We start from the raw sequence: 12,876 nt of genomic DNA on the forward strand, positions 1-12,876 counted from the left end.
AATTTTCATTTATTGTGATATATAAAGATATCATTTTTAATTGGTTTAGTAAAATAAGTCTTTCATTTCTATATTGAACGCATTGCAAGCATATTTATAGGCTAGACAAATAGGATTAAGTTAAAAAAAAAATCAATGAAGAAGCTTAAACGCATAAGATATGAAGTATGAGAAAAACAATGATGATAAAAGATATTAAATTTAAATTAATTAAATGATCTTATATGATAATCTTCTTGAGGGGTTCACTTTGTCGATCATCGAGCTGCTAGATCTTTTAAGATTAGATTTGGAAGTTATTGTTTTTTCTATTTTTGTTATTTTTCTAGTTGGTTTTGAGTTTTTTTTTTACTTAGATTTGGGTTCTTTAGTTACCTTAGTTTTCAGGATTTATATATAAATAGTTAGAGCATTTTTTTAAGTATTTAAATTAATATTTGAATTTATTATAAAATAGCGAAGATTGCCTCTATTCCTCTGTAATATTTTGAATTGTAGCCAGAATCATAAAGCTGCTAGATCTTTTAAGATTAGATTTGAAAGTTATTGTTTTTTTTTTTTGTTATTTTTCTAACTGGTTTTGAGTTTTAATTTTTTTTTTACTTGGATTTGGGTTCTTTAGTTACCTTAGTTTTTAGGATTTATATATCTATTAGAGCGTTTTTGTTTAAATATTTAAATTATTATTCAAGAATTTATTATAAAATAGCAAAGATTGTCTCTATTTCTCTCTAATATTTTGAATTGTAGCCAGAATCCTGATTTTTATTCATGATAATCCAATCTAATATTGTTAAGGATGGTTAAAGGACTATCATGACTAAAAAACTCAAATTATTTGATAAGATATTACAAACGATTCTATAATATCTTATAATTAACTATTCTAAATAATTACACTTTAAACTTAAAACTTATATATATTCATAACCATTTTATATTTAATTTTATTAATTTAATTGTTAAAAATAAAGTTATAAAATTGAAACTCATAATTATTGATCAGTTATTAAAATCCCGATACTATAAAAACTATATCTCAACCATTTTATAAATAATTTTATGTTACTCTCTTAAACTTATTACATGCACCACATGAGTTGCTACAAACATTTGGTGATGACAGTAATCACACACCAGAGAGTGGTGCAAAGAATACACACATGATGGAGCACTCTTCATATTTGTTTCTTCTTCTTTTCTCCTTCTGGGGTCCATTGTGACTCGTTTGGTAGCTCGCATCAACATCTACACGTGACAGAGTCCTGGTCATGCATGTGGAAAATTATTCCCCAAATCTAAATGTATACCGTACAATCTAGCACTATCCTCCAATGAAATTATGCAAGAGAAGATGACTGGGGCACTACCAAATCATATCAACCTTCCAAAGAATATGATATAAATGTGACAACAAAAACTCTTATATACAATTCTTTCCACCCAAATCACCATCATATTTAAAGCAACAATAATTAATTAGAGAGTAGAGATATTGCATGCAACAAACACCTCCTTGGAACTCCTCATTAGATGGGCATCGGATGCATTAGGTGGAAATGGGTTGATGTGTCCATAGCAGAACATATCTTTTATTATTATTATTATTATTATTATTATTATTATTATACGTGATTAATATGGAGTAAGTTATATCCCGTGTTTATCTAGATTTATTTTATTTTTTATTTTATAAAAAATTAAAAATAATATTATCTTAAAAAAATATATTAAAAAATCAACAAGTGAATGGGTTACGAATCAATTCAAATTTTTAATTAAATTATATAATGTCGATTCTTTCTTTATTTTTATTAAAATTTGGATTGATTTCGATATCAAATTATCTAATTTACAAGTTAATTTGTGAAATCAGATTAAATTTTAAAATCTCTATTCTAAAAAAGAAGAAGAAGAAAGATATGTAATAGCAGAGTAAATTAAATAAGTATAAGGGCCTTTTTTAAACAATAAAAATAAAAAGAATAATAAAAAGCATCAACTCAAAAAACCCAACTAAAAGGCAACAAGAACATGAGAACAGAAACCTAAACTACCTTAGGGATCCACCGGTCTCTCCATCTTTGGCTGTTAGCAACTCCATGAGAGCCAAATGCATTTGGTAGATATATCAGTCGGTGGATATATGAACGGCAAAATCCTTTTTAAAGGGGAATGCATGGATTATTTATCGTTGTGAAATTTTGTCTTGCTTTGTTTGCATTAGGTAGGGTAATATACCTTTTATTATAGTTCTTTTTAATTATTTCCTAAAAAATGCTTGAACAAATCTTATTTTAGTATAGTTAAAATGAACAAAAAATTTACTAATAAGAGATTTCTAATTTATTATTCTTTACTCATCTATAAAATTTTTAAGCGTCTTTCTAACCTGTTTATCTACACAACTAGCTGCCTATCACGGTTTAAAACACGATTGACCTCGTATCCTTGTGACTGAAGTGATAGTGATTAATTAATTACTTGTTAAAATGTTGTTAATGATGTAATTATGTTCTTAGCTCTCCTTTGGCCATCTCCCTAGCTAATTTAAGAGCATATTCACTGCACTGATTTATTTATTAGGCATCATAATTGTATTTGGAGTTGTTGGAGATACTAAACCGACACGATAATGATAGGCTGATAGCCATTAACTGATAGAATTTACAATAAATTCATGGAGAATCTTGAAAAAACAATAATTCTTTTTTTTTTTAGAATTTATTAAACCCGGACTAAAAACAAACAAGGCAATTCAAGTTAATTTAAAACATTATTGTTTTGGATTAAAAAGAAGAAGAAGCTAAACTAGGTTCTACATTCAATTTACTTACTTAAAAAAATGAAATCCTAGAATAATCGGCCACCGAATTTAATTAATAATAGTAGAAATGAACAAATGAATGAACGACGACACAAAGATTTAGACAGCATAAGGAGATAAGAACAATACAACATTTAGTTTATTTATTTATTTTAATTAGCAAGAAACAAAACAGAATCAAAGAGACGGGAAAAAAGTTACGTGGTGCATAGAAGGTAGAAACAAAAAATTATAATAAAAAAGGGGAACCAAAAAAAAAAAAACACAGGAGATTGAGGAATAATGGCTAGATAGAGCAAAGTGGTGGGTGGATGATGCTATTTGGACGTGAATATAATAAATAATAGCAAGCTAACATACAAAAAGATGGAGAAGGGAAGGAACAGGCTTGTCTCCAGCTTGTACACGCAAGGCCTTTCTAAAGCAGCTATCATCAAGATGCATACAAATTCTGATTAATTATATATTTTTCGACATTTTTCTAAAGGAGAGGCTTTGAAGTTAATTTTTGTTCTTCTTTCACAACTTGCCGATTGCCGCCGAATTAGGAGTCTAAATTCATGTTCTATCTTTTTCAAGTGGGTGTTTGATATATAAGGTGATTGTTAATTATTTATATCTTCAGAGAATCCTGAATTAATGATGTATTTTTTTAAGTTTTTTTTTTATAAATTAATTTTTAATTTGATCTTTAATTCTATAAATATCATCTCTTTCTATTTTTTTTTGGTGATTTTAATAAATTGTGTTTTTATATCGTTAAGGATTGTAGCTGAAAATAAACACAATTGCAATCTTTTAGCGGAGACATTATTATTTTGCATTTAATATTTTTAAATAATATTGAGTAAATATTTTTTATTTTTTTAAATTAATATGAGTGTCCGCTTCAGCTTACGCGCACCACGACTAATTTCACAGGTCTTGAAATTAATAAATATATAAGTCTCTAATAATTATCATATAAACAATCAGGAATTTAAACTTAAAATAAAATAAAATAAAACAAACCTTTTAATTTTAATTACTTGGCCATGATTAAATATTTTTCATTCTTGTGATGGAGAGTGCTTGTAAGATATATTATAGGCAATTGAGAGTGAGAAAGAGAAAGGAGTTACGGACCAAGAGAAGCTAGACAACCAATTAAAATCTAACACAGGTAAAGCACTAATCTTGGTGCTGAATTGTTCCACGAGAATTCTTCACACAAACAAGGATGAAACAATTGGAACAATAACATGTAAATTGCTTTGAAAATTTGTACAATTAATTGGATCAAAAGTCTTCAAGTCAAGTCCTTTTCTGAATTGAAGAAAGAAATAATTTTCATTTTATTAATTTTTTATATTAAAAATCTTATTTTATATTATTAAATGTGCAGACTTTTTTCCCTAGAAAAAATGCTGCGTGTACCTCAAGTTTTAAATTTCCATTAACATTAGGATAAGCTTCGTAAAAATGTCTAATCTATTTTCTTATTAGGTCTCCAAAGTATTAATAATATTATTTATTTTAATCATGTCAAGCTTAGATTATTTATTTTCATGAAAAATCACTGAATATTATAATATATTCACTGTGAATAACATGAAGCTCACTAGATATACCAAACTATATAAAAAAACACAAAACTCTTAATTTTTTTTGTTTTCCTATGGTATTTTTAATCACTTGGCGTGGAAGATTTTATTAAATTCATGAGTGTTTAATGAGATTAAAATAAAATTATATGATTTCCACGTGACTACTTATCCACCATGTTAACTTGAATTTAAACAAGGATTTGATTGAGAACCTATTGATACATCAAGGACCCAATCAGGATGAAAATTGATAGAGGACCTATTTTAGATTACACCTAAAAATCAGGGACTATTTTGAGGTTTGCTCTTTGGATATAAAACTTGATTTGAAAAAGAAAGAAAGAAAGAAAGAAGAAGAAGTCATGTTTGGTGCACGAAAATGGATCCAAGAATATTAAGAAAAAAATAATCCAGCTGTGCATGACGTGTCGTGTGGAGATATACATATGAGTCAGCTATCACTTCACTTTCAGCCCCCATTAACTTGTTCTTGGCAAAACAAACACGCTTTTTTTGCCACGTCAGGTAAGAATATGCCTTTGGAATATCTTTTGCTAATTTCCCTCTTTGAACCCTTAACTCTCTCTTATTTACATACAGCATTGTAGTGTTTTTATTATATTATACCCTAAAATCAAAATTAAAAGAAATAAAAATCGCTTTTTTTTTCACTCACATTTTCTCAATTTCGCATGAATTTTTTTTTTAATTTTTATTATTATATGTTAGTTATTGAATTAAGTTTTATTTATCCGTATGAGATGTGCTTGGTCTAAATATTTTAAAAAATTATTAAAAAAATAACTGTTTTTTTATTTATATATAAAAAGATATAACTCATATAAAAAATAAAGTTTAAATAATTTAAGTAAAAGAATGAAATTTTTATTTTTTTTCTCATCTTAAACTTTTTATATTATTTTAATAAGATTTATAAAGATATTTATACCGTAAAATATTATTTTGATTTTAATAATTAAAACAGTGTTGAAACAATTGATTTAAAGATAATAAAATAAATTTTCAAAAATAATTTTTTCTCTTCAATTTCACATATATTTAATTATTTTTAATTTCACATGTATTTAATTTGAAGCAATCAGAAACTGAGCGGGCTAAGTCATATATTTCAAGAAACTCCAAAATAATCTCCTTTTAATTATTTTTAATAGTTTCCATTTAATTTTAGCCGAAGTGACTATTTCACCCTATGTTAAGCAATCGCTAAAAATAATTATAGTTCCTTAAATTTGAAGACCTCACTTGTTAGCAAAAACTTGATCTTAAACTGCTTCAGACAATTGGCCTTATTATTAATAATAATGTTTTTTATTTGATTAAGAATAACCGATTTCGACTCTTAATCGTTAATGACAAACATTCTATTGGGACATGGTGTTGAAAAGTCCTTGTGTTTTGATGGTTTGAAAAAGATGAAAAAGTCGTCGTGCTAAATCTCCAAGAAGTTTCCATCAAGCAACATAGCAAAGCTGCCATGGCAACAGGGAGCCCACCACCGAAGAAATTGCTTCGAGCAACGACTAACTTGGTCCTATTATTCTCCTAAGAGCCGCCATTAATTGCACTGTTAAGAACATGAACTCCCGTCGTCTTGATCCCCATTTCCTTAGCTCAACTAGTTGCTTTTTTATTTTATTTTATTTTATTGAGATCTTAAATTTGAATTTAGAAATAGGTGAGACGTGCAGTAAAGAGAAATCTTTTTTCTTTTAATCTTTTTACTTAAATTTGAATTTAGAAATAGGTGAGATGTGCAGTAAAGAGAAATCTTTTTTTTTTTTCATGAAAAAAAACTTGTTATACACAAAGTAAGCAATTTCCTTATACAGATAGCCAAAAAAAAAAAAAACAGAAATTCATTGATTCCCATTTCAGAACTTCACTAATTAATCACCAAATACCAAACCCTAATCATTATTAATTAATTTATCCACTCCTTAAAAAAAAAAATGAATATCATATGGGAAAAGGACTCCTCAACTCCTCTTCTGAATTCTAGTTCATTTTCACAAATCCCCCACCAACAGGTCAATTGCCTCTCAACAAACAAACTACAATTTGAGAGAGTAAGGTCTAAAATTATTCTCGACATTTAATCTACTTTAGTTTAACATAACATGACATTTAATCATGGACACCAACATAATATTACTCGATCAAGAATAATGATAACAAGAAATGATCTTTTTTTTTTATGAGTTATTGAATCTCTATTCATCAATTTTTTTAATATGAAATTCACTGGTGGATTCATAACTCTCAACAATCTAATGACTCACGTGTACCCTTGATTTAAAATACAAATTAGGAGCATTTTTTATATATTATTTTTTTTTTTAAAAAACCAACTGGGTGTGGATACACTGGGGATAGACAACATGACTTAATTTTTTAAAGAACTGGGATAATTACATTATTAATATATCAAATTTCTTTCTTAATAAACTTCATGAGTTTTAATTTTTTATATTGTAATATGACTATATATATATATTTATTATTACAATAAAGTATTTCAACTATATGAGTTTTAATATAAAATATTTATTATCTCATTTAAATAAGTGAATATCATGTGTTTACAATTTTACGACAAAAAGACCACATCAAAAAAATTTATTCAAGCAAAACAACCAAGTCCATTCGAAAACATGTTCCACTGGAACAATAAAAAATAATGGTATATCAAAATAAAAAAGGTTTAAAGCTCATATATTTGATTGACGAAAAATAAATTTAAAAGTACCAAAAGCAATCTTTTTTTAAAAATATACCCCATCATATAATGAAACAAATTGACAGAAAATAAATAAAAATACTTGATTGGAATTTTTGAAAATCTTAATATACTCAAATGAAAAAAAATAAATTTTATGTATTTTATTAAAAATAAATATAAAATGGGTGTGCTAATAATACAATTATTCCGAAAAATATAAAGTAACTACTATATTTTCCACATCCACCTTTTCAGCTTCTCCGATAAAACTTAAAATAATAATAATAATAATAATAAATAACTACTAGTAATAAACTTGTTTTATTTAACTATTAACATCTCTCTCTTTATCTGCATCATGTCTCTCCCATCATCTTCTTCATTTTTGGAATGAAATTCCGTCCACTTCCACCCCACAAAACTCTCTCCCTTTCAATTCTCAATTCCTCTCTCTTTCTATTTATGCTTAAAGTTTTCATCTTTCTGTAAATAGAAATCATCCTCTTTTCTGGGTCTCTTTTAGAATTGCATAAACCACACAAAATTTGTGACTTTATTGGTTTTCAAGGAAAATAATTCTTGGGTTTTGCTTGAGTTTTTGTTTTGAGTTGATTTGAGGAACTTGGTCGTTTTAAAATTTGGTAAAAAAATCATGGGGTCAGCTTCAATTGAGCAGGAAATGCCAGCAGGAGAGGGGATTCAGAGTCGTTTTGAGAATTTAAGAGGGGTTCAATGGAGGATAGATCTTGGAATTTTGCCTTCTCCCTCCTCTTCCAGTGTTGATGATCTACGTAGAGTTACTGCTGAATCTAGAAGAAGGTAAAGTTTTGGCCTCTTTTTTTTTCCTGAAAAAGAGATAATTGTATTTTTTTTCGTTTTTGGGATTTTTAGATTTTTGAATTCTTGGTTAGTGAAAGCAAATTTTATAGGTTTTTATTTATTTTTAATTATGTTTTAGTTGACATAGAATTTAAAGATGGTTCCTTTTTTTGTTATGTTTCCATTTTGATGATAGCTAGTTGATTATCTTTGAAAATCATTATATTTTTTTTTTCAGTGTTTGATCCATGGAATCAAATAGCAGGGGTTTGGTTGTGATCAGTTGTTTTTTTGGTTGTTAAAAGTCAATCGAATTAGGAGGGGGTCTCCAGTTGGATTTCAAGGTTTAAGTCTACTTTGTATGCTGGTTTGTTGTTAACACCAATCAAAATGGTTGTCTTTGTCAGGTATGCTGGTTTAAGAAGGCGGCTCTTAGTTGATCCACATTTGTCAAAGGATGGAAGGAGTTCACCTGATCCTGTAATTGACAATCCACTGTCACAAAACCCAGGTAACTATTTTGTTGGGGCCATGTAAGGTTATGGATGGAAGTTAGCTTGTTGCTTGAACTAGGGTATATTTATGCCAATTGCTGATTTTATCTGCATTGTCACTGACATGTCAGTCAAAGAATTTTATTGCGACTCTGATATGTGGTATGTCGTGTGAAAATGTTGTAATTACTTGGTATTAATGATGATATTCGAATGCTGCCTGCAGATAGCACCTGGGGTCGCTTCTTTCGGAATGCTGAACTGGAAAAAACACTTGACCAGGATTTGTCACGTTTATATCCAGAACATGGTAGCTATTTCCAGACACCTGGCTGCCAAGGAATGTTAAGACGAATCTTGTTATTGTGGTGCCTTAGACATCCAGAGTATGGTTATCGACAAGGTAAATTAAATTGAAAGAAAGACATGTTCCCATCAACCCTTTTGGCATTCCTCTTTGTGCTGTACCAATATTCAGTCATTAGTGCGACCCTGTAATCTCAAGCTGTTCATCATATATTGTTAATTTGACTCAGACAATCATTTTAATCATTAATCTCTTCTTTTTTCCTATATTCATTCACTTCAATGTGTTACAGTATCTGTTTACAGAGAAATTAATGTTTCCCTTTTGGTTGTTTTGGCTTTCCTTGACAGGAATGCATGAACTCTTGGCTCCTTTTCTATATGTTCTTCACATTGATGTGGAGCATCTGTCTGAAGTGCGCAAGCAGTATGAAGACCATTTCACAGACAAATTTGATGGTTTAGCCTTTCAGGAAAATGATATTACATACAACTTTGATTTTAAAAAGTTTTTGGATTCCATGGAGGATGAAATTGGCTCCCATGGTAATGCTGTCAAAGTCAAGTCTCTCAATGAGCTTGATCCTGAGATACAGACAACTGTATTACTAACGGATGCTTACGGGGCTGAAGGTGAATTGGGTATTGTCATGTCAGAGAAATTCATGGAGCATGATGCTTACTGTATGTTTGATGCATTGATGAGTGGGTCTCATGGTTCAGTTGCCATTGTGGACTTCTACTCTCACTCCCCTGCACATGGTTCTCATTCTGGCTTGCCCCCTGTCATTGAAGCTTCTGCTGCTTTGTACCATTTGCTGTCTGTTGTTGATTCATCTTTACACAGCCACCTTGTTGAGCTGGGTGTTGAACCTCAGTATTTTGCACTTCGCTGGTTGCGGGTTTTATTTGGACGAGAATTTTCACTTGAAAACCTCTTGTTAATATGGGATGAAATATTTGCAGCAGATAATAATGTCATATTAGAAAAAGGTGCTGAAGATGATGCAGACTCTGGTTTTCGTATCTTTAGATCACCTCGGGGAGCATTAATCCCAGCTATGTCCGTTTCTATGATTCTTCATTTGAGGTCTTCCCTGCTTGCCACTGAGCACGCAACTACTTGTCTCCAGAGACTCTTGAATTTTCCTGAGAATATAGATCTGAGAAAACTGATAAATAAGGCAAAGTCTTTACAGTCCCTCGCATTGGATACTAATATGTCCTCTGTGTCTCCTCCGTTTGATGGGAATTATAACCACAGTAAATCAATGGTGGTGAGAGGTCATACTCATGCACTTTCATCTGGTTCTGTTTCCCCCAAAACTCCTCTAAATGCGGTGCCTGATAGTTATTGGGAGGAGAAATGGAGAGATTTGCACAAGACAGAAGAGCTCAAGCATGATCATTTAGGGAAATTAAAACCAAGCCAGAAAAAACGGTGGACAGAAAAAGTAAGATTGCCCCTATCTAGGACAGAATCTGCACCAGCTCCAGTAAAAGCAGGGAGGGGGAAGAAGGATCAGAAGTCATCTATTAGGCGTAGTTTGTTAGAAGATTTATCACATGAACTTGGGATGGATGAAGATATTGGAAAATCAGATTGCCATGAAGTTTCAGGCAAGAAGGACCATCAAACTGCAGAAGTTGAGGGAGGGGGACCAGACAGCGTTAACAATGACTTGACTTGCTCAACTGAGGAGAGATGTCTTGGTGGAAATTCTGGGAGTGAGGAAAATTCATCCGTGTTTTCGGACCCATCTAGTTCTCTTAGTGGTGTTAATGAGCATGAAAATGACTCTGAGAAAAGTAGCGTTGCCTCAAATATGTCTCTCGATGAAAATGATGATCAACCTGAGGCTCTCCAGGAAGATCCAACCCTTCCTGTTTCCCACCCCCCTGACCATCCCCCTGAAGGTGTGTCTCTAAATTCTGGGACCAACAATGAGCCTGCTGGAAAACAGGTTGCAGGTCCTAAGGAGAGGAAACTTTCAGGTAAATTTCAATGGTTTTGGAAGTTTGGACGGAATACTGCTGGTGAGGAGACTTCTGAAAAGGGAAGCGGCACATTTGAGGCTACAAAACCTGGCAACGATGCCAGTAATCAGATTAATTCAATAGGATCTTCATCTGTCAATGGATCTTGCAACTCTTATGCCAGTAGCAAAGGAGAGAGCGTGGATCAGAATGTGATGGGTTCTTTGAGGAACTTTGGACAGTCCATGCTTGAACATATTCAGGTAATTCTTTCTAAGATAATTCTTCCAAGACAGAGTCTGAAAGTTGTTAAAATATGAAACAAAAGTATGATATGTTGTGGAAAATTGGCTTGATATATGGATTGATTTACTTCAATACATATTTAGTCTGCCAGGGAGACGGGCCATAGGTTCACTACCTGGTATGATTTTCTTTCTGCTTCACATGTAATTTATGTAGCTTTCAAGTTTCTGGGGAGTTCTAGGAAGTAGTTTGGCCTTTAACTTATCAGCGAAGAAAAACTGTAGTGATATGGTATATGTTTTTTGTTAGGCATTCAAGCTGAACTTTTCTTAATCATTTGTGCTGCAGATAATCGAGTCTGTTTTCCAGCAAGATAGGGGTCAGGTGGGTTCATTGGAGAATTTCTCCAAAACTGCTCTTGTTGGCAAAGGACAAGTCACAGCCATGACAGCTCTTAAAGAGCTTCGGAAAATCAGCAATCTCTTATCTGAGATGTGAGTTGAGCTTTAATTATATATACCTGTATATACATTTTGTAATTAATATTCTTTTAGTGCTAATAAAAGTGAGTTTTGGCTCCTTGCTGTTACCCCTCCCCTCCCTAAAATAAAAAATTGAGCTTCAGCGAGTTTGCATTTTTCTACAGACATTTCGATATGAGTCCTGTCATGACTGCTTATTATCAAACCCTTGCTTCTCAGAATCCTTTACAGTAACCTGACAGTCAGGTTCAGGAATGCTCAATTGTAAAATTGCAAATAGGAGGAAGACTGATTTAACTTTGCTGGAAACCATTATTTCTGCTACTTGAGAGACATCATTACTTTATCCTAAAGCCAAGGTGAACTGACCGGATCTTTGAAGAATGGTCTGAATTTATTTATTTATTATTATTTTAATTTTGAGTTTTCACATCCCATACACTTTATGCTTGACCAAGCCAAGAGTGTGTGTGTGTGTGAGGTAGGGCATAATTCAAAGAACATGACCAAGCCAAGAGTGTGTGTGTGTGTGTGTGAGGTAAGGGCATAATTCAAAGAAGAATTTTAAATGCCACAAAGTGGACTTCATATATGGATTTATGCACTGGCAGCCAAGCCAACTCACTAGAACTGGAACTTGCAGTTATAACGAACCTGGTTTAAATTGGCTCTCACCTTTGGTACATGTTCTATGAGAAAAACTGCCATGCTTGGCTCGCATAAAATTTTGGGTTAATACGAGTGAATTTGTCTTGGATTACAGCGAAAGCTAGCGATGTTCCCTGAATTTATTGACAGTGTTACAGTAACGTCTCAAATCACTGTATTTAGTAAAAACAATCCCCTCCAATTTGGGGAAAGAGAGTTAAACTAGGATTCATGCAAGATTCTCAACGTATCGTATAATTTTGATTGTTTTTAAAATTATTTTTAATATTAATATATTAAAATAATTTAAAAATACTAAAAATATATTAATTTAAAATAAAAAATAAAAAAAATTAAATTTTTTTTAAAACATAGAAAGTTTTGCAAATAATTTTACAGGTTAAAATATATAAAATATATGTTAATAATAATTTTTTATTTTGTTAAAATTATTTTTGATATCAACGTATTAAAATAATTTAAAAATATTAAAAATATATTAATTTGAAGTAAATAAAAAAATAAAAATTTTTAATTTTTGTTTAAAATATTTTTAAAGCACATAAAAAATACTCGGTTGATTTCGGAAAATTTTAATTTTTTTTTAAAATAATTTTAAAGCACATAAAAAATGCTCGGTTTTGAACAGATGACTCATTTTTAGTTTGACAAGTGACAACTCGGGAAGCGGAGAACCAGATCCATTTGCTCACGAGGGGTTGGTTCATATCACCTAGTCAGGCCGAGAGAG

The 12,876-nt window shown here is 30.9% G+C and overlaps 1 protein-coding gene across 1 annotated transcript; it reads left to right on the plus strand.

The window, feature by feature from the left end:
* Nucleotides 1–7,471: 7,471 nt before the first annotated feature.
* LOC105120924 (uncharacterized) lies at nucleotides 7,472–11,584 on the plus strand. The gene is made up of 5 exons (XM_011019350.1): nucleotides 7,472–7,972; nucleotides 8,380–8,483; nucleotides 8,693–8,869; nucleotides 9,124–11,012; nucleotides 11,344–11,584. The coding sequence occupies exons 1-5, from the start codon at nucleotides 7,806–7,808 to the stop codon at nucleotides 11,491–11,493; spliced, it is 2,487 nt and encodes an 828-aa protein (XP_011017652.1). The 5' UTR covers nucleotides 7,472–7,805; the 3' UTR covers nucleotides 11,494–11,584.
* Nucleotides 11,585–12,876: the final 1,292 nt, after the last annotated feature.

This window comes from Populus euphratica, unplaced genomic scaffold (genome assembly GCF_000495115.2).
Source record: "Populus euphratica unplaced genomic scaffold, PopEup_1.0 scaffold31.1, whole genome shotgun sequence".
In the NCBI taxonomy this organism is placed as follows: Eukaryota; Viridiplantae; Streptophyta; class Magnoliopsida; order Malpighiales; family Salicaceae; genus Populus; species Populus euphratica.